The 27,282-nt window shown below is 45.9% G+C and overlaps 1 protein-coding gene across 2 annotated transcripts in view; it reads left to right on the top strand.

Moving 5' to 3' along the window:
- Positions 1 to 2,568, top strand: part of NSUN2 (NOP2/Sun RNA methyltransferase 2) — a 49,701-nt gene extending 47,133 nt beyond the window's left edge. For both annotated transcript variants that reach the window (XM_030551670.1, XM_030551669.1), the window contains exon 19: positions 1,991 to 2,568. In XM_030551670.1, coding sequence (XP_030407530.1) covers positions 1,991 to 2,375 — 385 coding nt within the window. In that variant the 3' untranslated portion in view covers positions 2,376 to 2,568. The remainder of the gene's footprint in view (positions 1 to 1,990) is intronic.
- Positions 2,569 to 27,282: the final 24,714 nt, after the last annotated feature.

Raw genomic sequence — 27,282 nt, 5'->3', positions numbered from 1 at the left:
AGCACTCCAAAAACCCTCTTTCTCTCTCCCCCCACATACAAACAATACACTCCAAGCGTGTTGCAGCCACTTGAACACTGGAATAGCTGCCCATAATGCACCGCTCCCAGTGCGCTGTAAATGCCGCAAATGTGGCCACGCCAGTGCCCTTGCAGCTGTCAGTGTGGACAGACTGGAGCGCTTTCCATAGTGCGCTCTCTGAAGGCTGGTTTAACCCAAAGCACTTTACAGCTGCAAGTGTAGCCAAGCCCAGGCTTTGCGCTTCACCTTCACTCTTGTCAGAGTTCTGAATGTAAATACAAGGCTTGAAATACTTGTTAACTCAAAGACTAAGCCAACTAGCCTCAAGTAAATAAAGAAAAATGTGAATGGAAGCCCACCACTAAGGTCAAGAGCAATACCTGGCAGGGGAGACATATCCAACACATAGGGTATGTCTTCACTACCCGCCATATCGGTGGGTAGCAATCGATTGTTTGGGGATCGATATATCGCGTCTCATCTAGACGCGGTATATCTATTCCCGAACGCACTTATATTGATTCCATAACTCCACCAACCCGAATGGAGTTGCAGAATCGACAGGAGAGCCGCGGACATCGATCCCGCGTCGTGAGAACAGTGAGTAATTCAATCTTAGATACTTCGACTTCAGCTACGTTATTCACGTAGCTGAAGTTGCGTATCTAAGATCGATTTTCCCCCGTAGTGTAGACCAGCCCATACTCGCTATTCCTCCTTATGGTCTTGGGGGTTTTTTAGCTCCTCCTTCCCCATTAACAACTCCAGTGCTTACCTCTGTTGCTGCTAATAGCTTTGCAGAGCACAGGTCTACAGTGAAATTAACGTGGTTCTTTACCAGTGTCACTGCTGCCTGTAGGGTTTGGAATAGAAAAAGTGAAAATGAGTATTGTCTTGTCTGTCTTTACTTTGTAAAACGCAGAGCAGTAGCAGAGGCATTGGAGTTGTCATTCAACTCACAAAGGTAGCAGCTCACATTGAGAAGATTACCTTTTGAAATTGTAAGGATCAGACAGCTTTATTTTAAAGGAATGCTTAAATGATGCAGAAATGGATGTCTTAGTAGGAAAACTTTCTGTTTGCTAATGGCAAGTTGGATGAGTATATTTGTTTTCAAACTTCTATACATCTGGTTCAATTTTGATCAATGGATTCTCTGTCTTTTACATGTATGGAAAGAATCCTGGGATTTAAAAACTCTTCCCTTCCTCGCTACTGTGTAAGAAAATGGAAAAGTATGTTGAAAAACTGGAAAGCATTTAGGAAATAGCCACAAAAATTATTCAGGTGCTGAAGAAAATACTTTACGGAGTTCAATCTGTTTAGGTTATCAAAAAGAAGATTGAGAGGTCACTTGACTGCAGGGCATAGGTGTGTTTGTGGGGAGAGAATACTGGATTCTCGAGGCTTTTAAATCTAGGGGAGAAAGATGTAACAAGAACCAGTTTTTGGAAGCTGAAGCCAGACAAATTAAAATTAGAGAAAAAGCTCCCTTTTTTAAACAGTGAGGGTGATTTTCCTTGGCAGTTTGTTCCAGTGGCTAGTGAGAGATTCTCCAACTCCATGTTTTCGGATCACAAGTGGATGCCTTTCTGGAACGCATGCTTTAGGCTCAGTACAGGGTAATTAGGTGAAATGTAGTGGCCTGTGACAAATAGTGCCTTTTGGCCTTAGTCTATTCTCCTATTTGATCAAACTCCATGAATCTATGATATGAATTTATATAGCTATTGCTCTACATGCCTGTATGTTCCTCTCACAATCTATAATGTTGACTTGTCCTTATCAGTGTTTAAACAGTGCTGGATTAAGTATTGCATTAAAAGTAAAATTGCTGTTAGAGATACATAATACTGTTGCCTTGCTCTATTGAAATCATGTGTATAGCTATTTAATGAGAATTCATTTCTACAGAAATATTTTAAATATTAATTTACTCAATCTTTACCAAACACTAATTTTTTAATAGCAAACCTGATACCCTTCAGTGCCCTATTGTTCTTTGTGGCTGGCATGGAAAGACCTCTCTTCGTGCCTTTGTGCCCAAGAATGAGAGACTTCATTACCTGAGGATGATGGGAGTTGAAGTGTTTAAAGCAAAGAGGAAAGAGGAGAATTTTGAAAGTAAAACAGAGGAAGGAGATCAGGACAGCACAAAGCACATGGAGGAAGAGATGGATATGGAACACAATGAATTAGCCGCAAAAATGGAGGCAGAAGTGGACGAAGAACCTATTCATGAGTTTATGGAAAGCAGTGTTATAGAACCAGAGAATAAAATGGAAAATGTCCAGCCTTCCAGTGAAAATGCTGAAAATAGAGACATTGCTGACCTTAGTAGTGTGAAAGCTTGAGTTTTCAGTGTCTGTCATTTTGGCGTTACTTTTATGAGATGTAATCTAGACTTTTGTCTTCAGTATGTAAATACTCTTTTAAAACTGCTTCAGTTTCATGGGGGAGGTTGAAATATTGGCATGAGGTATTCTTTTTACAGAAGTTCCTTCCTATTTTATTTTTTAAATAAACTCTGAGGGGAAGATTTTTTTTTTTTCTTATTCTTCCCATTTAACTCAATAGCATTGGTAACGTGGTATGTCTGTTGCCGGCGATGGATTATGCGCCAGTGTATAGAGATTGATTTTTGAAATATGAATTGTTTATGTAATCTGTAAATCCTGGCTGAGTTTGTCTTGATAGGATCATTTTTGAGAGAAGATCAGTAGGTTTTCATGCAAAATGCATGAGGTTTTCAGGGAAACATAATTACAGGAGAAGTAATTTTCCTCTATAGTAAATGATGCTAAATAGGCTGTTGTAAAGTATAAAACATATTGGGCTTATGTACCAACTAGTACAGTTACCAGAAAAATTACTCTTTGAATTTACTCAGTAACAAGTTATAAACAAGACACAACCCCCTGAATAGGAAATACTCAATGTACAAATATATATGTTCTGTATGTGCAAAAGTCCTAGATGGAAAGGCAGTTTCCCAAGTTTGAGAGCCAGTTAATGTCTGTAACATTTCCAGCTCTTGTTGGGTGAACAGGCAGTAGCAATGTCCAGGAACACTATTAGTCATGTGCCTGGCTGGGAAACTGCAGCCATCTCTTCCTGATGCCTACCATGCTTTTGTAATCCATGCTTTTGTCACTTCAAGACTGGACTGCTGCATTGCACTCTACCTGGGCACTATACCTTATGTGTACCTGGAAACAAGCTGCCACAGAAGGCAGCCCTAGGTAAGCAGTGCTTCCTAGCTGGAGCACATGACACCGGTGTTTCAAAATCTGTGTTGGTTGCCCTACTGGGTAATTATGGGTGGAATTTAAAGTGTTGGGTTTGATACACGAAGTACTAAATGGCTCAGAGCCACTTTTACCAATTCAGTGATACCCCACAGCTATGACTAACTGATCCATAATCTCAATGACATTATCAGACTAATGGTCTCTATTTCAGTTTTGTACAATTTCATGAAGAAAATCCGATCTTCTGACATTGTGTTAAAGAATAGAAAAGAAAAAACAAAGTGGGTGAGGTAATGCCTTTTATTGGACCAACTTCTGTTGGTGAGACAGACAAGCTTTTGAGCTATACAGGGCTGCTCTTTAGGTCTGGGAAAGGTACTCAAGTGTGGAGGTTTTTGTTCATTTTTTAAAGTCTCGTAGTAAACTTTTCTCAAGAATCTATGAAAAAAGGTTAAGAAAACTATTCTTGAAACTCATATTTCATTTGTTAAAGATGAGTCTATTTTGGAAATGAAAAGCTTGCTAAATATATTTTAAATGAAAGTTAGGATTCTTTCCTTTATTGTTTGATCAAATCAACTTGAAATTGGCTATGCTACTTTTGGGCAGCTTTATAAACTGGAAAATGACATAGCAGAGCTTTCCAAATGACATAGCAGAGCTTGAGAGATGTTTGTATGCCAAGAACTTACAAATAAATTCCTAACTCTCTCTAATTCTCTCTTTTAGGGTGACTTGGATTTCATGTTTTAATATTGGCATCCAGTCAGTTCATATTTGCTTGTCTGCATTTGAGAATTAAGCATTTGATTTGAGTTGAAGGCCGGGGTGAAATATTTGTTGTGCTTTTAAACCTTAAGGTCTCATGTACAAGTCCTGCAATGTCTTCTCCCCGTAATATAGTAACTCTTATCCAATCAATACTGTTGATCAAAGCTGTTAGAACACAGTGTAGAAATTCATCAACTCAAATTCTCATTTGTCAGTATGGTGTTTTTATTTTAATGATGCCTGCCATTCTGTTATTATCTAACAAAAAGACACCCATGAGCAGGTTTCATGATCTGTTAGGGTTGACTGACTTTGTCAACAAGTTCACATCGGTATCGATATATTTAAATATTTCAAATTGGTAATTTTTCCTGTTTACATCAATAAAAGATTGGTTTTGTTTTTTTGTGTGTGGTTTTAAAAATAATATAAACCAAAGAATACTTAATATCTGCCATTGTTTGGCACTTGGAGTTTTCTCTTGCTAAATGCTAATGCAGAATTAATTCTAAATTTTGTATATGGGCAGCAAGGGGAAGAGGGATGGGCCAAACTGCTGCAGTGGGCAAAGCAGAGGGTGTGGAGGCAGATGGTAAGCAAAGGTGGTAGAGGGGACAGTGGTGTTGGTTGGGGACAGATGGATTGAGGGAGGGCTCCGTGATGTACCCCCTCCTTCCTGCAGCAACAGTACTTACCACCACCACCACAAGAGCAAAGGTGGAAAACAGTTACTCAGTTCTGCAGTAGTCAGTCCAGACTTTTCAGTGACAAGGGGCTAAAATTACTGTTTCATTCTCCAGGAAAGTTGTCAATCAAGGTTTATTAATAAACTGTGATGCTGTTTCTGACTCTTGCTTCACCCCACAGATGCAGTGACAGAGATGATGTTCTTGTCTTGACTCAGTTCTTGCATAGAATGGATAATTCACACAATGTCTGGCTCAGAGCAGTGGGTGAATCAGTTCTGTCTTCCCAGGCTATCTCCTTTCCATACATGCCATCTATTTACTTTCCCCACTCACTGTTTTCTATAAGATTTTTGTGGGAGAGTGGAATAATCATGTTCCATCCATACTGGTGTACCTAATGTACCATTTTTTGAATTGCTAAAATAGCAACTCTTACTGGTCTGTATAGAAATACTTGTTCAAAATAGCATCTCCATTATGCTCCAAATATTTTCCAGGCTTGGAATTGTGTGTTTTTCCTGAAATGTATTCTGCAATAACATGTTACATAGCCTAATGTTCAGATGGCTGAGACATGTGTGTCAACTTTTTGTATTGAGCATTGGCTTCATGTATCCCTGAAGTTACACACTGCAGAAAAGGAGACAAAAGAGGGCTTCAGAGAGACTAAGCAATTATAATACTGTTGGAAATGTTTCCAAAGCTTCCGGAAATGCAGTGGATGAAAAGCCCTTTTAGACTTGTGGAGATTTCCTGCAACTAATCAGTGTTCAGTAAACACACAAGGAATGTAAATGTGTGATAGATGGTAGCAGAAGTTTGTTTGTTTTGCAAGAAGACTTTGTCTATGGACAATATTCCATACTTGGGGATCTTTTACTTCAGAACTAGGTGACTTGATTCATCTAGCTTCCACTTGAAAGTGCAAATATCAATTCCTATAAGCTTTGTTCTGTGACTGACTTGCCAGGAGATCTAGGAGTGTGATCTGTGGTTCGAGAGAACCTCATGATTTAATTCTTTAACTTCAGATATAATTATCTCCTATTTGAAGAGGTTGAAAGAAAGGTTGAAGGTTGGGGTGAGGGAGAATACCATAAGGAGAAAGAACGAGGAGTCTGGTGGCACCTTAAAGACTAACAGATTTATTTGGGGATAAGCTTTCATGGGTAAAAAAAATGCATCTGAAGATGTGGTCTTTTACCCATGAAAACTTATGCCCAAATAAATGTGTTAGTCTTTAAGGTGCCACTGGACTCCTCACTGTGTTTGTGGATACAGACTAGCACAGCTACTCATGTTCTCCTCTGATAAGGAGAAAGGCTTGTGGTGAAGAAACCAAGAAGATGTTCTAGTAATCTGACCCACTTGCACTGTTTACCCACAAAAACAACGAGTACTTGTGACACCTTAGAGACTAACAAATTTATTTCGGCATAAGCTTTTGTGGGCTAAAACCCACTTCATCAGATGCATGGAGTGGAAAACGCAGTAGGCAAGTATATACAGTACATGAAAAGACAGGAGTTGCCTTACCAAGGTGGGGGGTCAGTGCTAATGAGATAGTTCAGTTAAAGTGGGAAGTGGACTATTCTCAGCAGTAGAATAACAAGGAAGGAAAAATCTCTTTTGTAGTTGTAATGAGGCCAGTGTAATCAGGGTGGCCCATTTCAAACAGTTGACAAGAAGATGTGAGTAATGGTAGGGGGAAATTAGTATGGGGAAATTAGTTTTTGTTGTGACCCACCCACTCAGTCTTTATTCAGGCCTAGTTTGACCGTGTCCAGTTTGCAAATTCCAGTTCTGCAGTTTCTTGTTGGAGTCTGATTTTTGAAGAAAGAAGAGGTGTACTTGGGGCACCTTAGAGACTAACAAATTTATTTCAGCATAAGTTTCGTGGGCTACAGCTCACTTCTTCAGATGCATAGAATGGAACACACAGACAGGAGATATTTATACATACAGAGAACATGAAAAGGTAAAAGTATGCATACCAACTGGAAGAGTCCAATCAATTGAGATGAGCTGCTACTCTGAAATCTGTTTTGAAGGTTTTTTTTAAGAATTGCCACTTTTAAGTCTGTTATTGAGTGTCCAGGGAGATTGAAGTGTTCTCTGACTGGATTTTGAATGTTATAATTCTTGACATCTGATTTTGTGTCCATTTATTCTTTTGTGACTGTCAAGTTTGGCCAGTGTACATGGCAGAGGGGCATTGCTGGCACACGATAGTATACCACATTTGTAGATGTGCAAGTGAAACAGAATGACAGAGCCAGAAAGGTACCCAGAAGTCACCTACTACAAGACAGGCCAACAAAGAAAGTAACAGAACGCCACTAGCCATCACCTTCAGCCCCCAAGTAAAACAACTCCAGCGCATTATCAAGGATCTACAACTGGACACCATCAAATTAGGCCTGAATAAAGACTGGAAATGGATGAAATGGGTTTTAGCCCACGAAAGCTTATGCCCAATTAAATTTTTCAGTCTTTAAGGTGCCACAAATACTCATTATTTTTGCTGATACAGACTAACACTGCTGATGCAGACTAACATGGCTACTACTGTGAAACCTGTTTTACCTGCAGTAGCCCATTTTTATTTTTAAAAAAGTATAGATTTTAATAATGCCTGTGATTTGTTTCAAAATTAGTAGGCTACACCCTGTTGAGGATTTAGGGTGAGATTTTTGAACACCAAGTGACTTGGGAAAACAAATGACACTGAAAATCAATGGGGCTTGTGTTTTGAAGTCTGTTTAAACTGTTGAAAATTCCACTGAAGATACTTTGTGTTTGCTCTCACAATAAGAAATAGTTCATGCATTGCTCCTCATCCATGGATCTCGGGTATATTCCTAGTAGGAATGAGGAACCTGTGGCACAGAGAGGGACAGTGATTTACCCAAGGTCACTTAGCAAGTTAGTGGCAGAGCTGGGAATAGAACTCATGTCTTCTAATTATTAGGTCAATGTTCTATAAGAAAGAAGACTTAGACAAGCCGGACAAGTTAAATGGCTAGCAATGTATTTATTTATTTGTATGATCATAGTGCTTAGAAGCCATAGCCATGAACCAAGACTGCACTGTGCAAGGCACTGTATAGTCACAAAAGTACAGTCCTTGTTGCAAAGAGCAGCTTACCATCTAATTAAGTTTGATTATGTCTGTCAGTCATAATTACTAAGTATCAGAGGGCTAGCCATGTTAGTCTGAATCTGTAAAAGCAGCAAAGAGTCCCATGGCACCTTATAGACTAACAGATGTATTGGAGCATGAACTTTCATGGGTGAATATCCACTTCATATCATGCATTTGACAAAGTGGATATTCACCCACGAAAGCTCATGCTCCAATATGTCTGTTAGTTTATAAGGTGTCACAGGACTCTTTGCTGCTTTTACAGATTCAGACTAACATGGCTAGCCCTCTGAGACTTAGTAATTATAAGACTGCAAGACAGACATAATCAAACTTAATTAGATGGTAAGCTGCTCTTTGCAACAAGGACTGTACTTTTGTGACTATACAGTGCCTTGCACAGCGTAGTCTTGGTTCATGGCTATGGCTTCTAAGCACTAAGTATCAGAGGGCTAGCCGTGTTAGTCTGAATCTGTAAAAGCAGCAAAGAGTCCTGTGGCACCTTATAAACTAACAGACATATTGGAGCATGAGCTTTCGTGGGTGAATATCCACTTTGTCAAATGCATGATATGAAGTGGATATTCACCCATGAAAGCTCATGCTCCAATACGTCTGTTAGTCTATAAGGTGCCACAGGACTCTTTGCTGCTTTTATCATTGATACAGAGCTTTAGCATCAACTGAGGTTTGTAACAATCACATAATGATGTTCAGTACTATAATGGAACCAATTTGTACACTTGATTTTTTTCCAGAGCACAACTTACTCTATAAGCATTAATCTACTACTAATAGGCGAAATTCAATTAAAAAAGAGTGGTCTCCAAATTAAATCCTTGTTCTCCTAAAAACAATTGGTGTATGTGGTTAATCATAATGTACAATGTAATCAGTGTATAAAAATCAAAGAAGGAAAATCCTAAAGGTGGTGGAGTTGTTAGCGTTGACTTAAATGTACCTTAAAAGGTACGTAAAGTAGTGACATTCATTGCTGCATTTACACAAGTTGCAAATGGATACCTGCAAAATCCCACTACACATCTGTAAGATGTCTTCTGCATCTTACGCTGCCAAATGTTTGTTTCCAAAATGAGATGGTTGCCTCTTTCTCCCCACCTCCACCCAAGAAGTAGATCCACTCTAGTGTCATGCCTCTGATGAAGTGGGTATTCATCCACAAAAGCTTATGCTCTAATACTTCTGTTAGTCTGTAAGGTGCCACAGGACTCTGCCGCTTTCTAATGTTGCAGTTATCAAAGGATCCCACTGCTTAAGTGCAGAGAAACACCAGGCACAGCAGGGGGCAGCACAAAGTTATAAACAAATGGAATGTTCTGCATTTATTTCTGGGTATTCTAAGTGTGTGGGCCTGTTTAGGTTCAGGTTAATTTAAAATGCCTATGTTAATCCTTAGTACCAAGACTGTAATTAGATTATGGTTAAGTCATGCAGTGTTTTTTAAAGAAAATTTCTGAAGATTTCTTCTGCTTGGTGAATTTTGGTCTTGCAGTTTAGCCTATTTTTAGGTTTTGCAGATCTACAGTTCTATGCCCATTTCTTTTATTAATGTATCCACTTCTGCTGTAACTAGAAAAAAATAAAAATCCACATCCAAGTTCAGTGTACTTTTTCCTTCAAATTACATTTAAGGTGACCATATGTAGTCTATCTAATTTAGTCGCCCATAATTGTTTTATAAATTGTGTTCAGAACACTTGTCACCTGTGATGTAATACATAATGTAAATATTGAGTCTTTCTTCAAAACAGAACAGTAGAATAGATCTAAGTGATCTATATGCATCACTCATATTGCAAGATCTGTAATTATTACTTAAACATCAAATGTTCAGCAATTTTTATGGGATAGGATAAATGTATAGGAATTGATAAATCTGACAAAACAAGATAGGATATAACAGCTGAGCTGACTATACAGTGTATTGTTTTTGGATATAATGTAGTTATTCAAGTACTGATTCCTGCCTTTATTTCACTGTGGGATACGCATGTGCTGCATACGCCTCAGATTGGAGAATTCTAGCAAGTAGTATCTTTTGGTCCATATCTGCTCCCTTGCTTTTCTCATGTTCTGTGACAGGGACATAAGGAACCACTGGTTACAAAGAGTCCACTTACACTGAATCTGGTACCATAGGTGCTGACTTTCCAAAGTGTTGAGGGTGTGGTCAGCCCCCCCGGCTCTGCCCCAGTCCCTGCCTCCACTCCACCCCTTCCCCCAAGATCCCACCCCCACCCTCTCTTTTCCTGCCCCACTTCATCTCTGCCTGGCCTCTTCCCATCCAGTTCTGCCCCCTCACCTGACCATGCTATGTCCTCACTCTTCCCCCCCCTTCTCCCCATGGGTGGGAGGCACTGGGGGAGGAGGAAGTGCTGATGGGGCCTGCCAGTGGGTGCTCAGCACCCACCACTTTTTCCCTGTGGGTGCTCTAGCCCTGGAGCACCCACGGAGTTGGTGCCTATATCCAGCAGTGTGACACAACAAGACACAGACTACTAAGGATTAGGTGTCCTACACTGCTCAACAAGATATCTTCATCCTCTAGAACCTGCAATCTCTCCCTGTAGTTGGGACCTGTCCGCACCAGGTTGATTCTAGCACCAGGAGGAACCTCATCTCACATTCTATCCACTAGCTATGGCTTCCCAACATTGGTACTGATTGTGCTCCCGATGGGACCAGACCAGACTTCATCAGGAGAATATGATGTACTGGTGGAATCATCCTCTTCTCCACCACAGCCTACTTTTGACCATATTGGCCTTACAGGTATCCTGTGGCCCCCAGTATGTGGCATCCAGCATGATGCAATCCAATAGGGATCAGCCTTAACCCTCTTAACAGGTCAGCCAGATCCTCTTGAGCCTATGGAGGAGGAGGAAGACAAACTGGAGCCACCTGTGCAGAGAGGTTTCCTCTTCTTCACCCAAAGAGGTTGTTGCTTCATCCTTCCCATCTTCTCTGAATGACAGACAGTTCCAAGAACTACTTTGGAGAGTGGAAGAGCTCTACATCCACTTGGAAGAGGCCCAGGACTCTCAGCACAAACTCCTGGACATCCTATAGCAGGGGTGGGCAAACATTTTGGGCCAAGGGCCATATCTGGGTGGGGAAATTGTATGCAGGGCTGGGACAAGGGGTTGGGGTGCAGGAGGGGGTGTGGTGTGCAGGAAGGGGATTGGGGCAGAGGAGGGGTGCAGGGCATATGAGGGGACTCAGGGAAGGTGGCACATGATGGCATATATAACATTAGTAGATGACATGTACAGGTGAATGAGCCCCTGATGGTGTGACTGATGTGACTGGGTCCTCTGATGGTGTCACTGGAGTAGATATGGGGAAAGAGTAGGCAACAAGGTTTGCTACAGAGATTGGTTCCTGGGTTAGTGTTTCTGTGGTGTGGTGTGTAATTGCTGGTGAGCATTTTTTTCAGATTCCAGGACTGTCGGTGAGCGAGGACTGGCCTGCCTCCCAAGGTCTGTAAGAGTGAGGGATTGTTTTCCAGGATAGGTTGTAGATCATTGATGATGTACTGGAAAGGTTTTACCTGGGGGCTGTATGTGATGGCCAGTGGTGTTCTGTTGTTTTCCTTATTGGGCAAAGTGTGGGTGTTGAGACAAATACCTACAAGATCTTTATCAAGCATTCTTATAACTACAATACCCACCTGGGGAAGTGAGGAAACAGATGGACAGAGACGGGTACCCAGAAGTCACCTACTGCAGGACAGTTGAAATGCCAGTAGTGATCCTGGGGGACCCGGACTGCCCCTTTCTCCCTTAGCTCATGAAGCTGTACACTGGCCATCCTGACTGACAGCACCAAGGAAAGATTCTACTACTGGTTCAGCAGGTGCAGAATGAGAGATGAATGTGCATTTGATAGGTTTAAGAGACACTGGTGGTGTTCATCAACTACACTGGATCTCAGTGAGGAAAATATCCCAATTATTATGGCTGCCTGTTGTGTCCTGCATAACATCTGTGAGGCAAAGGAGGAAAAGTTGCCCTCAGGGTGAAGCCTAGAGGTGGAACATCGGTCTGCTGACTTTGAATACCCAAACACAAGGCCCATTAGAGGAGATCAGTGTGGAGCTGTGTGTCTGAGGGATGCTTTGAAAGAACATTTGAAGAGTCCGCAGTATTGGGCAGTGGATTGTGCTCTACCTGCCCCTGTAGTTTTGGGGGCTGTTTTAAGAATTGTGTAGTGCTTGGTGTGTGTGTGTGTGTATATGAATATAACCCTGTTAATGCAGTTATTAATTATGCAGTGCTTTCTGTACATTTATAATCATTTTCTATTTTGCTCTGAACCTATGAGTTCTGTGGTCCTGAACAATTACAAGTAGTCCTGCTTTGATTAGCTCTCTCAGACCAGTGTATGTAAAGCTTTTGTTTGGGAAGGGTAGTAAGGTGCCCTATGATGCCACGTGGAATGTTGGGGTGTATAGTGAAGTGCTGAAATGGAGTTCTCCAGTGACGGGCCCTGAATGTTGCCTCTGCAGGTCAACGAGCGTCTGTAGCATTTGTGTTTTGCTGCCTGAGCATGCCCATTATGTCTTGCTGTATCTCCCTCTCCTTTTCCTGGGCCTTTCTCCTGTCCACTCTTTCCTTTATGCTATCTGCCATATCCATCCTCCAGGCCCTCTGTTCACAGGGTGACGGTACACTAACTTGTAGAATCTCACTGAACATGTCCTCCCTAGTCCTTTTCTTTCTTTTTCTCCTCATGAATATCAGGCATTCCGCAAGTGCGGAGGGAGTGTCCCTCAAGGCCTGAATGGTAGCAGCTATGGATAAAACAGATGGTTGTATCACTGTATTTACAGTCACAATGGTAAGTGAGAAGCAAGTTTCAGAACTCACTTCCTTTATTTCTACAGAAGTTTTAAATAAGACATGCTTATTGACACTTCAGCTATGGAATGCCTCTGCACTGCACTAGTCTCCAGCCATGGTGAGTGTGGCCTATCAGGGCTAAGTGGTAGTGGGCAAAGTAAAGAGGAAATTGTTTGGTTGCATGAAACAATAACGTTTTGGCCCCTATTTCTATGACTATGAGTACAGGGCAGTAGCACGGAATACTGGAACTATTTTCCACAAGTTGTGGTGATTTTGGCTGATATCTCACTCCTGAGGGTAATAAAGGCAGAGACACCACCACAGCTGCTGCTTGCATCCTGAAAGTGCCTGGGTTCAGATGGCACTAGCCAGTTTACTGTAAGGTACGTGTCGAACTCATTGCACAGTGGCATGGGAGTGTCCGACTGTGGAAGGAAAAAAGGCTGCCATCCCTAGAAACCTTCAGGAGAGGATTGCAGAATGCCTTCATGAAAGTTTAATTGGGATCTCTCGGAAGGATACAAGGGACATCTCAATGTACATAAACTGCTCATACACCCTTCTCTCCTCCCCACCTAAACTCTACATGGGAATGAAAAGCAAATAACTCTACCTTTGTTTGTTGTGCCTCTCCATACCCTAAAACAACGAAAAGTTGATACCTGACTTTTGCTAACTTGGAGTTGGGCTAGGTGCCATCTTTACATTTAAACATTGTAAGGAAAAAGGCATCCACACTTAGCCGAGGTGCCTTCTCTTGGATTGGGCTCATCTGTGTTCAGCAGGCATGACTAGCTAGACTGCATTGGAGTCTCGAAAAGATCCTGCCTATTGGCATAGCTGGACTCTCCTGCTCTGTGTTCCTCCTCCTCTTCACTGTTCACAGCAGGGGTATCTGTCTTGGGCTCCTTGGAAGTATCCATGGCAGTCAATGGGATGTTGGTGAGGTCTCCACAAATGATGGCATGCAGCTCATTGTAAAACTAGCAGGACTGAAAGTTGGTGCCAGCTTGATTGTTGGCCTCTGTGGTCTTGTGGGATGCCTGCTGCAGTTCCTTCACTTTTACATGATGCAGCTGCTGATGCCTATCATATCCTTTTACCTGCCTCCACTGTGGAATCTGTTCATACATGTCCATATTTCTATGACTGGGCTGTAGTGGTATATGCACAGCACTTTCTCCCCACAGGTCCAGGAGATCCAATGCCTCCTGTCTACTCCAGGCAGAAGTGCATCTAATGTGGGGAACCAGTATGTTGGGCAGTTTCACCAAACAAAGGAGAGAGGCTAGATGTGTTCACCAAACTGGGCAATAAGGAAAAGACATTTTAAATGGGGGAATGGGTGGCTTCTGGTTTGTGTAACTCCTGCAGAATGGTCACCATTGTGCATTGTGGGACAGCTGCTGGGTGACTATCAAGGTTGCCATAAGTCAAGCAGTGTCTACACTTACACTGTATTGACATCAGTAGGTCAATCATAACTCAACACCTTTTAGGGGAGATGGTGTTACTGCATCACCATAACAGGGTGTCTACGTTGGCCGGAGACAAATTTATGTGCTCACATGTAGGTTGACCTAATTTTGTAGTTTAGACCAGGTCTGAGACAGATAAATGGGCTGTTCACTATCTCTGACAGAAGCATGGAGCCTGCACAGCTCTGCATTATTGTCAAGCACAGGGCGCACAATTCTGCAAAGCCATAAAAAGAACCGAATTAGTAGGGAACATGAAGATTCCTTGGAAGACAGATTGCTGTGGGGCCCAGTGAGAACCAATTCAAAGTTGTTAGTGATATTCATAGAGCAGCTGCAGACAATTCAGTGCCACTTCTGGGCCTGAGAAACAAGCACTGACTGATGGGATTGGTTTGTAATGCAGTCTTGGGATGATGAGCAGTGGTGGAAGAACTTTCAGATACACAAGGCCACATTCTTTGATCTGTGCACTGAACTAGTCCCAGCCCTCCAGTCCAGGGACACCAAAATGAGAGATGCATTGACCGTGGAAAAGCGAGTGATGATTGCACTATGGAATCTTACAACACCACATTTCTACCAGTCAGTCACAAATCAATTTGGAGTTGGGGAAATACACCATGGAGAGTGTGACATTGCACTCTGTATGGTTTTATGAAAATATGCTAATGAATGTGAATATGATGTAACTGGAATATGTAACTGGGATAGCTCAGTGGTTTCAGCATTGGCCTGCTAAACCCAGGGTTGTGAGTTCAATCCTTGAGGGGGCCACTTAGGAATCTGGGGCAAAATCAGAACTTGGTCCTGCTAGTGAAGGCAGGGTGGGCTGGACTCAATGAACTTTCAGAATCCCTTCCTGTTCTGTGAGATAGGTATATCTCCATATATTATTGGGGGGAGGGATAGCTCAGGGGTTTGAGCGTTGGCCTACTAAACCCAGGGTTGTGAGTTCAATCCCTGAGGGGGCCATTAAGGGAACTAGGAGTAAAAATCTGGGGATTGGTCCTGCTTGGAGCAGGGGGTTGGACTAGATGACCTCCTGAGGTCCCTTCCAACCCTAATAGTCTATGATTCTATGATTCATGCAAAAGGTCTCTTGCAAGGTATCATTACAAAGCTTATAATGTACTGAGTGTGGTCATCCTATTTGTATAAATGTATCATTCTTGTATCTGAAACTATAAATATGAAATATAACTCTGAGGTCCTGTTGTAATTATACAAAGCATGGGCCATTAATGGTGGTTTGGAATCTTGATGGCTCTCAACAACTAGGACAATTGGTTGTAAATGGCTCTGTTTAATTGCAAGCCTTCCTGTGAGTCAGGCCAGGAAGAATGAAGGCTCGAGGTCTCACAGGACATGTGACCATGTCACCTGGTACTGGAATCCATCTTAAACCTGGTGCTTTTTCATTTAGAAGGAGGGGTGGGGACCCAGAGAGACAAAAGATTCCCACCCTACGCCAAAGCTATATAAGGGGGTAGAACAGAACAAAGGGGGTTCCAATCATAAGAAATTCCCTAGTTACCACTTGAGCTGGAACTAACAAGAACTGTACCAGGGGAAAGGAGTGAGCCCAAACTAAGAAGGAGTCTAGTCTGTGAAAGAAGTTTATTGTAACATCTCTGAGGGTGAGATTTTATCTGTAATCAGTTTCTTAATGTATTAAGTGTAGATTTGTGTGTGTTGTTTTACTTTGCTTGGTAACTTACTTTGTTCTGTCCGTTATTACTTACCACTTAAATCCTACGTTTTATACTTAATAAAATCTCTTTTGCTTATTAATTAACCCAGAGTAAATAATTAGTACCTGGGGGAGCAAACAGCTGTGCATATCTTTCTATCAGTGTTATAGAAGGCGGAAAATTCAAGTTTATCCTGTGTAAGCTTTATACAGAGTAAAACGGATTCATTTGGGGTTTGGATCCCGTTGGGAGCTGGGTGTCTGGGTGCTGGAGACAGGAGCACTTCTTAAGCTGTTTTCAGTTAAATCTGCAGCTTTGGGGTGCGTGGTTCAGACCCCAGGTCTGTGTTGGAGCAGACTGGCATGTCTGGTTCAACAAGGCAGGGTTCTGGTGGCCCAAACTGGCAGAGAAAACGGGCTCAGAGGTAATCTCAGTACATCAAGTGACAGTCCCAAGGGGGTTTCTGTGATCGAACCTGTCACAATGGGTTGGTTATGCAAAAGTGCAGATCCATAAATCACCTCCTGCTATGCAGGATTGTGATTCTTGGCTATGTGCAGGACATAGTGGATCGATTTGCCACAATGGGGTTCCCGAACTTGGGTGGAGCAATTGATGGCATGCATATCCTTATTTTGTGGCACCTTGCCACAGAGTACATCAACAGAAAGAGCTATTTTTCTATGGTTATGCAAACATTGATGGATCACCAGGAATGCTTCACCAACATCAGCGTAGGCTGGTCAGGGAAGGTCCATGATACTTACATCTTTCAGAAAGTTGCAAGCAGGGACTTTCTTTCCCGAGCAACAGATTAGCACTGGCAATGTTTAAATGCTGGTAGTGGTCATGGATGACCGCCTACCCTGAGTTACGAAGACATATGTTGGCCACCTCAACAGCACCAAGGAATGATTCAGCTACTAGCTCAGCAGGTACAAAATGACAGTTGAATGTGGTTTTGGTCAATAGCAGGGATTCTGGCATTTTTTATTCACAAGATTGGATTTCAGTGGCAAAAATGTCCCACTGTTTATAGCAGCCTACACTGTCCTGCATAATATCTGTGAAGCAGAGGGTGAAACCTTTCTGCCAGGGTGGAGGTGGAACTGCTGTCTGCTGCGTTTGAACAGCCAGACACAAGGGCTACTAGAAAAGCACAAAGCTATACAGCTCAGGAAGGCTCTGAAAGACCATGTTAGCTCTCAACCAAAGAAGTGCGTGATGGTGTTGTGTGCTCTACCTGGCCCAGCTCTTTTGTGGCCTGTTGGGAATTGCGTGGTGATTGCTGCACATATAGGAATATCCCATTGTCAATACATATGTTATTTTGTTTGTGGTTTAGCCTATGCGTTGTCACATTACTGGTAACAAGTAATTGATTGCTTTCAGACTTGCTAAGCACTTGGTAGCAGATATTGCAAACTACTAAAGATGAATTAAGTTTTAAATAATAGGCATTTATTTTGTAACAGAATTCAATGCAAAAATGTGTGAAACTTTAAAACAAATATATTTAAAACTTACTATAACTTAATAAATTAAGGGAACCAGAACTGATGAAGGGAAAGAACATTCATGTCTATTTCACCTACACCAGCACCAACCATGGTTTTCACAGGTCACTGTAAGCAGATTTGTGATTGTTTTTAATGTCCTCTGGGATGGAGTGGTAGGTGTAGTGCAGCAGCCCCGGATGCCACATGGAATGTTGAGTGGGGGGGGCTATAGGGAGGTCTCAATATTGAGTTCTCAATGAGCTGCAGAAGGAGGCGAGCTTGGGGTAGTTGAAACTGAAAATCCCCCAGAGCTTGCAGCATATGTGTTTGCTGCCCGAGAAGCCCCATTAGGTCTTGGCGCATCTTCCTCTCCTTTTCCTGCACTGTTCTCCACTCCACTTTCTTTCTCTAGGCTATCTCAACTGTTCATCCTCCAGGCCCTCTGTTCATGGACCGATACAGCACAGGCTTCATAGAATATCAGGGTTGGAAGGGACCTCAGGAGATCATCTAGTCCAACCCCCTGCTCAAAGCAGGACCAATTCCCAGGCAGATTTTTGCCCCAAATCCCTAATTGGCCCCCTCAAGGATTGAACTCTCAACCCTAGGTTTAGCAGGCAAGTGCTCAAACCACTGATCTATCCTTCCCCAAAAGGGGCAGGTTAAATGGTGCCTAGGATTATTTGGCAGAGCCCATACCGCCAGGCTTACAGGATCTTTTTTCCTCCTTCTCAGATATTCTGCAGTTGTGGGGAGAGACACTGAAGGCAACAGTGACAGCAGCTGTAAATAAAACACATAGTGAATACTCTGACAATGGTACGTCTAAGGAAAGCAAAATTTGAGAGGCTGAATTCACTCCCCTTGCTCTCTAAAGTTTTAAGCCGTACATTCTCACTTTCACTTGGGATTGCTTGTGCATGGTACCAATCATAACATCAGCCATGGTGAGTATGACCCACTGGGGATAGGGGAAAGGAGGAGGGAATTGCTTGGTTGCATGATTCGAGAAGTATAGGTTCTTCTTCGAGTGATTGCTCATATCCATTCCAGTTAGGTTTGTGTGCCGCGCGTGCACATTCGTTGGAAAACTTTTACCCTAGCAACTCAGTGGGCTGGCAGGTCATCCCCTAGAGTGGCGCCATCATGGCGCTTGATATATACCCCTGCCGGCCCACCCGCTCCTCAGTTCCTTCGTACCGCCCGTGTCGGTCGTTGGAACAGTGGAGTGCGGCTTAGCTGACCTCCACTTCCCTAGCTACTCGTAGTTCTCGTATATAGTTATGCAGTTATAATCCTTTTATATATATATTTGTATAGTTATACGTTTTTTCTTTGCTAACATAGTTAGTTTAGTAATTGTTAGCGGGGTTCAGAAAGTAGCCCTTCCATGAACCCGGTGCCGGAGCCCATGCACGGCTCACCGGGTTTTAAAATGGGCTCAGCCTGCCAGAATCCGATGCCAAAGGGAGATCCACACGACTCCTGTTTGAAGTGCCTCAGGGAATCACACTTGACAGCTAAGTGCCCCATTTGCAAGGCTTTTAAGCCGAGAACAAAAAGGAGCGGGACTTTCACTTACCCCTCCACCTTTGGCGCCGAGCGATGATCAAGCGGCTGGCAGAAGCGCCTCCTCGGCACCGGACCCCGCCGGTACCGCCAAGGCCTTTCGGCACCGGCCTTCGCCGGCACCAAAGTCGACTCGGCACCGCTCCCTTCCTCCGAGGTCGAGAGAGCCTACGATTCCTGCTGGTGCCTGACGGCTCCCCGGCACGCGCTGTTGTTGAGCCCCCTGCTCCTGCTGCTTCCGTGCCACCTGCATCACAGCCAGAGAGCTCGTCTAAGTCGGATTGCCCGGCACCGACACCTGCAGAGGCACCGATGACATCGGCACCGTCGATTCCAGTCCCCCAGGGCCATTGAATCCGGTGCCTGACAGCTCCCCGGCACGCGCCGTGGTAGAGCTTACTGCTCCTGCTGCTTCTGTGCCAAGTGCACCGCAGCCAGAGAGCTCGTCTAAGTCGGATCGCCTGGCACCGACACCTGCTGAGGCACCGACGACGTCGGCACCGTCGATCCCAGTCCCACAAGGGCCGTAGAATCCGGTGCCTGACAGCTCCCCAGTATGCACTGTGGTTGAGCCTGCTGTTCCCTCCACGCCGGAGACATTACCAACGGCGAGGGATCTCATTGCCATGACAGTCGATGCTGCCTGACCCCGGCACCGCCGGAGCGGGTAATACAGTCTCTTCATGTGACCGTCCTCTGTCAGCACAGCAGAGCGGCATGATCACGGTCCCACAGACACTCCAGGTCCTGTCGGCACGCCCGACACCACTTGCAGTCCTGGTGCTGTTTTCCTCATCGGTACTGGTCGCACTTGCTGCACCGGTCGGTATCCCATTCGCCGACCCGCTATCGGCACCGTTCCGACTCCCGGCACCGCGACAGGTACCTTGACTCCTGTAGCCTCTCCCCGAGCCTCGAGATCTCGGTCGACCTCCCGGCACCGTTCTGGTTGCGGGTCTGGATCTCGTTCCAGGTACCGGTACGCCTCCCGGTGCCGGTCCCCGGTGCCAAGTTGGGCAAGGTCCGATAGAGTCAGAGACTCTGCCTGTGCCTTCTTTTAGTATCTCCATGGCCATCCGGACACGCATCCTGTCATCCCACATGCGCAGATCTTATGCTCAGGACCACGATTCTGATATGATGGCCAGCGGGCGCCAGCCCCGAAACTGAAAGAGGCTTGGCGAATGAACCTGCTTGGCCGCCAGGTGTACTCTGCAGAGGCCCTGCAGCTCTGGGTAGCAAAGCAACAAGCCTTGCTTAGCTGCGATAATTATAGCACCTGGGTGAAGGCAGTTTAGTTTATGGAGTTTCTCCCTCAAAACTCCCGCCAAGAGTTCGCTGCCGTCTTGGAGGACGGGGGAAAAAAAAAGGTACCCAGAGCGTCCCTTCAGGCCTCGTTGGACGCAGCAGACTCTGCAGCCAGGACTCTGGCCTTTGGTGTCGCCATGAGGTGCATCTCATGGCTTCAGGTTTCAAACCTCCGGCTGGAGCTGCAGTATGCCATTCAGGATTTACCCTTTGTTGGTAAAGGCCTCTTCGCAGCAAAGACAGCCCCAGGCTGCGAAGCCTGATGGACACTAGGGTCCTAATGCGCTCTCTCAGCATGCATATGCCAGCGACCAAACGCAGGCCTTTCTGTCCCCAGCCGCCATACTCTGTGCCTAGCCAGAGACAGGACTTTGGCAAACGGCGAGGCCAGGGTGGTCGCAGACGAACGTCAGGACCCCTAAAGAGCCAAGGTCAAGGTCCCTCGCAATTGCCACTGGGACCAAAGACGAACCTTCCAAGGTGCGCCTGAGGGCAGTGTACCAGTTACAGGCCGGGATCCCAATCCCGCTTTCTCCTGGCGTGGCCCCAGTTAATTTCAGATCGCTGGGTCCTGCGCACGGTGGATCATAGGTACCACCTCTAATTTGTTCCAGCCCTGTCCCCCTTCAGGGACCCCTCTCACGAGCAATTCCTCGTACAAGAGGTGCAGACGCCGACGGACGAAAGGGGCAAGGGGTTTTACTCCCGTTATGCCCTAGTCCCCCACTCGAACGCAGGTCTCAGACCTTCCTAGTCCTGCACGGACTCAACCGGTTTAGGATAAGGTTGAAGTTCCGCACGGTATCCCTGGGAACCATTATTCCATCCTTGCCTCCTGAGGGCTACTATGCCGCCCTCGATATGAAGGACGCGTACTTTCGCAACGCCATCTTCCCTCCGCACAGAGATACCTCCGCTTTCTAGCCAACTGTCAGTACTTCTGGTTTACAGCCATAGTCGCCGCCTACCTTCGCTGATGTTGGATATGCGTTTTTCCGTATCTGGACGATTCGCTTATCCGAGGAGACTCCGAGACACAAACCACTCAGCGCGTGGGCATCGTCACGGTCTTATTCACAGGTCAAGGCCTGATGATGACTATAGAGCAATCCACTCTGGTTCCCACGCAGAGGTTGGATTTCCTAGGGGCTATCTTGGTCTCCTACCTAGCCGGAGCCTGCTTATCACAACTGCGGTTTTAGGCGATGGCAACAATCATCTGAGGTCTGCAGGCTTTCCCAACGACCTCGGCTCGTACTTGTCTCAGTCTCCTGGGTCCATGGCTGCCTGCAAGTTTGTAACCAAACACGCCAAGCTCCGCCTCCGTCCTCTCCAAGTCCGGCTCACCTCGGCGTACCACCCGGACAGGGAGCCAATGGTCATGGTAGTCACCGTTCCCTCGAGCACCTTAGGCTCCCTAGAGTGGTGGCTAACTCCCTTCCTGGTGTGGGCAGGGATGCGGTTTCATCCGCCCCAGCCCTCACTGCCCCTGACGACGGACGCGTCATCTCTCTGCTCAAGTGCTCATGGTCACCTCCGAGCTTAAGGCCTTTGGTCTTCTCGGGAGCTGGCATTCCACATCAATGCCCCAAAAATGAGAGTAGTCCGCCTGGCGTGCCAGGGGTTCCAGCGGCAGCTGCGAGGCCGTTGTATCTCGGTGTTTACAGCCAACACAACGGCCATGTGCTTCATAAATATCCAGGGAGGGACATGGTCCTCCCCCCTTTTGTCAGGAGGCCATCCATTCCGGGACTTTTGCATGGCCCACTCGATGGAGCTCGTGACGTCCTTTCCCCCAGGCGTTCGGAACGTCTTGGCGCTTTGACTCAGCAGGTCTTTCCTGTCTTACGAGTGATCACTCTGCCCCATGTGAGGCGTTCTGCTTTCCAGAAGTGGAGATGTTTCCTCACATAGACCTGTTCGCTCACCGCGAGAGCAGAAAATGCCAGATGTTCTGCTCCTTCCAAGGTCTCTCCTCGGGATCGATCTTGGACGCATTCCTGATGCCGTGGAAAGGCCAACTCCATTATGCCTTCCCACTGTTCCCACTGGTTCATTAGGTCCTGCTCAAACTCCGCAGGGGCAGAGCGCGCATCATCATGATCACTCCAGAGTGGTCCAGGCAGCACTGATATACCACGTTGCTCGGCCTGTCTATAACCGACCCAATTACCCTGCCACCCCACCCAGACCTCATCACTCAGGGCAACAACAGGCTTCGTCACCCGGACCTGCAGCCTCTTCGCCTCACGGTGTGGCTGCTGCGTAACTGAGCCGGGGTGACAGGAAGCCTTCCACCTGGTCAATGTACCGGGCCAAGTGGAAGCGTTTCTTCTACAGCTGCAATACGCTCGATCTTGCTCCTGCTGAGGTCTCGATCCCCTCTATTTGGCCTGCCTCTGGCCTTCAGCGGCAGGACCTGGCGGTATCATCGCTGAAGATACACTCAGCAGCCATCTCTACCTTCCAGCCAGGCTAAGGTGGACGTTCCGTGTTCTCACACTCTATGGGTTCGAGGTCCCTCAAGGGCTTGGAGCGCTTGCACCCTCGGGTGCGCCGCCCAGCCCCAACCTGGGACCTCAACCTAGTTTTAACCAGACTTATGTCCCCCCCAGTCGAGCCGTTCACGACCGGCCCTCTGCTATACCTGTCTTGGACGACAACTTTCCTCGTAGCTGTTACATCGGCCAGACAGGTCTCCGAGCTCAGAGCTCTTACGGTGGTTCCGCCGCCGTACACTAGGTTTCACAAAGACAAGGTGCAGTTATGACCGCACCCGGCTCTCCTCCCTAAGGTGGTTTCGGCCTTTTATGTTACCAACAGCTCAACGCAATGGGCACAACCATTGCACTCCTTGGACATCTGTGGAGTGCTCGCATTTATATTGCGCTGACAGAACCATTTCGTAAGGTGCCCCAGCTCTGTCACGGTAGCGGGCCAAAGGGAGGGCTTGCTTGTTTTCCTCTCAGAGGATCTCATCTTGCGTGATGGCGTACATCCGCACTTGTTATGATTTGGCTCATATTTCCCCAAGCCACATCATTGTACATTCTACCAGGGCTCAGGCTTCATCTGCCGCCTTGCTGGCTCGTGTTCCTACCCACGAGATCTGTCGCGCAGCTCCATTGGTCCTCGGTCCATACCTTTTGCTTCGCAGTATGCCCTGGTTCAACAGTCAAGAGATTCTGTAGCCTCTGGCTCAGCAGTTTTCATTCTGCCACATTTCACTCCGACCCCACCGCCTACGTAAGGCTTGGGATTCACCTAACTGGAATGGATATGAGCAATCACTTGAAGAAGAAAAGACGGTTACTCACCTTTGTAACTGTTGTTCTTCGAGATGTGTTGCTCATATCCATTCCACACCCGCCCTCCTTCCCCACTGTCGGAGTAGCCGGCAAGAAGGAACTGAGGAGCGGGTGGGCTGGCAGGGGTATATATCAAGCGCCATGATGGCGCCACTCTAGGGGGCGACCTGCCGGCCCACTGAGTTGCTAGGGTAAAAGTTTTCCGACGAATGTGCACGCGCGGCGCACACACCTAACTGGAATGGATATGAGCAACACATCTCGAAGAGCAACAGTTACAAAGGTGAGTAACCGTCTTGTCTTGGCACTGAATACTGGCACCGTTTTCCAAAGGCGGTGGTGATTTTAGCTGATATCTTATACCTGAGGGTAACAAAGGCAGAGAGAGCACAGTTACTGCTGTCTTCCCAAAGCTACACAGGCTCATAGGCTACTAGCCTTTGTTCTGCAATGATGCCTGCTGAAGTTATTGCTGAGTGGTGTTGGAAATTGTCCTACCATGGAGGGATAAATAAGGCAGCCCTCATTAGAAACCTGTGGCAGAGGATTGCAGAATGCCTCCATGAAAATTTCATCCAGATCTCCCAGGAGGATTCTAAGGGACATCCCTGTGCACATAAAGAAACTGCTCTGAATGTCCTCACCACCTAACTTTAGAGAGGACTCAAAAGCTGATAGTAACTTTACCTCTCTTGGTTACTTCTAGCACAAGTAAATCAAAGAAAAATCAAAAGCTGTTTCCTGCTATTTTGGGGCAGGAGGTATCCCTATAATGGAAAATGTACCTACACACTTATCAGAGGTTCCATGCCTGCAGCGACCTTGTCCATATTCAACTATCTAAACTATGGTGGAGTCAAAAACAGGTCCTGGCTTGCTGTGCATCTGGATCCCCCAGTTGCTTGTCCTTTGTCCCCGTGGTCCCCTTCCTCTTCGACTTCCTCCTTGCTGTGCATGGCAGAGGCCTGTGACTTAGGCTTCTCAAATATTGATGGTGTTGTATGGGGTGGTGGTGGGGTCTTCATTAAGTATGACATGACTGGTTGTAAAATGGTCAGATCTGCTGCTCTGCACAAGATCGATTTTTGGCCTTCCTGACCTTCTGGTATGTCTGCTGCAGCTCCTTGGCTTTCATATGGCACTGCTGTTGGCATAGATGTCCACATTTCTCTATCTGATTCAGAGCTGTGTCTGCACAGCCTCTTCTCCCCACAGGCCCTGGAGATCCAATATCTCTTGTCTACTCCAGGCTGGAGCATGTAGTCAGTATGGTCACCTGGGAAGTTTACTCAACAATGGAGAGCTGCTAGGCATGCTCATCAAGCTAGGCAATCAGTAGAAGGAATTTCAAAACTTTGTGGTTCCTTAGACCAGAACCCCCGATTCCCATTTATGTGACCCTTAGACAGTGGAGTTCACTACGGTGACTAGAGCAATCAGTGTGAGACATTGTGAGGCAGTTGCTGGAGGACTGTTACGGTCGACATAGAGCACCTGCGTAGGTGCTGAGTTACCTGTCAACCTCCATACATTGACCTTGGCTCAATGCTGTTCGGGTATGTTGGCGTAACAGGCCACTTATATCAGTGGGGGACAAATTTAAGTGTAGATACATGCACAGTTAGGTTGATACAAGGCATCTTACATTGACCTAACTTTGTAGTGTAGACCAGGTCTGAGCCTGCAGAGAGCCTAACATATTCCGGCTATGTGAACTGTCCACGAATCTCAATGGAGTGTTAATTCCAATATGTATTCTTCCGTGGGTCTTGCCAGCATCACATCAGCAAAGACCTCTGTGTGGCAGGAGAGTAGTGCAGTGGGCCTGGCCCACCCTCCCTCACACTTTCAACCCAGCTGCTGGGATAAGGGGTGAGGGTCCTGTTGGCATTCTGGGGTAGGGGAGAGACATCTACTATTCCTACTCCAGATTAGGGGCAATGCTGTGAGGGTGCCTGAGGCCTTGGATTGCCTTAATCTAACCCTGTCTGGAGTATGTGACACATTTAAATCAGACCCTGACTTGCTTTACTTATTATTAGTCTGCAGTTCCATCTTTAAACGCTTTGAATTGTTCAGACTCACAAGGGGATGCTTTGTTTCTTAATTCAGCTGTGTGGGGAGCTCTCTTTCCACACATCATCTGGTTTGTGCTTAACAGACTCATGCCTTTCCAAAGTCAAATTTTTCTTAGGGGTGCAATATTTCTAAAATTCTCAATTACTTAATGTTTAATTCCATGCCTTCCTGATCCCACTGGAAAGAAAGATGAAATCACAGTACTGTCTTTTTCCCCTGCAATGTTCAGGCTTTTGCTGCATCTGCCAGTCAACTGAACAGGCAGTTGAGGCTAGCCTTCCTTTCCTGTTCTCAGCATCCTTCTGTTTAAAGTGAGGCGACTTGACAGACAGGACAACATTTGTGCTGGTGATTTTCGCACACACAAACCTCCCCTCTGTCTTCTTGTCTGCTGAACTGAGAGGGTGGTAACTATGGGTTGTCTATGCTGCACATTAAGCCTGGATCTGTTAGACTTGGCCGTGTAGACCTAAGTTCCCTCTTAGCTGCGTATCTGCGCAGCTGCCTATTAAGCTCGACTGCACCAAGGAGAGGCCTCAGTGTGGACCTGCTGAAGCCAGTGGAGAGGTGTCTCTCCCCTGCTCTGAGCTGCTGCAGTGAGAGAGAGCTGGGGGGAGTCCTCTCTCCCCACTGCAGCCCCAGGGCAGCCTGCACCCCAAACTCCTCATCACTGTCCCCACCCCAGAGTCCACACCCCAAACCCCTCATTCCCTGCCCCACCCCAGAGCCTGCACCTCCCTCACTTCGACTTTCTTCCCCAGCCCTGAGTCCCCTCATGCACCTTGAACCCCTCATCCTCGCCCCCACCCCAGAGCCTGCAACCCCAGCCAGAGCCATCATTGCCCCAGCCCTGAGCCTCCTCCTGCACTCCAAACCCCTCGGCCCCACTCCCACTACATGAATTTAGTTATGTGCGCCAATATGAAGGTGATGTGTCACACATCACCTCCATATTGGTGCACATAACAAAATTCATTCTGCACATGAACGTAAAAATTTAGAGGGAATACTGGTGTGGACTTGTGTTTTCAAGGCTGTGCTTGAGCATTCACACTGCAATGGAGACCCAGGCCTCACAACCATGCTGCACTCTTCAGACCTGGGTAAGAACTTCAGCTCTGTGGGCATGTACAGTCATATCCCAGAGTTCCTAGCACTCACAACAGCTGAAGCTGCACTAGAGCTTTCTTCATAGTGGGTTGTCAGCGAACTTGTCTGTCCCGCAGGAGCTGACAGACGATTTTTGGGAAAATTTTTAGTCCACAAATACATTGAGCCAAGCTATTTTGTGTCCACACACTCCCTGCAGCCAGAGTCAGCATGGATCCCATCCCAGTGGAAGAACTTTGTGCTGGACTAGTAGACTGTGTCATGTTATGCTGATTGAATGGGTACCTTTTTCACAGGCATACCTGTGTTAGTGTGTCTCTAGCGCCTCTGTGGCACTGGTACTATGATTTGTTGATAATAAACCTGACCAAGAGCCTTGACCACCAAATTGCATCTGTGATTTTTCTTTATGAATAACATTGAGGTCTGCTGAATCAGCATGCTGCACTCTATCATAGAATAGAATATCAGGGTTGGACTTGGAAGGGACCTCAG

Source organism: Gopherus evgoodei, chromosome 2 (genome assembly GCF_007399415.2).
Source record: "Gopherus evgoodei ecotype Sinaloan lineage chromosome 2, rGopEvg1_v1.p, whole genome shotgun sequence".
Classification (NCBI taxonomy): domain Eukaryota; kingdom Metazoa; phylum Chordata; order Testudines; family Testudinidae; genus Gopherus; species Gopherus evgoodei.
The sequence above is the reverse complement of the archived record's forward strand: the minus strand, read 5'-3'. Positions and strand labels throughout refer to the sequence as shown.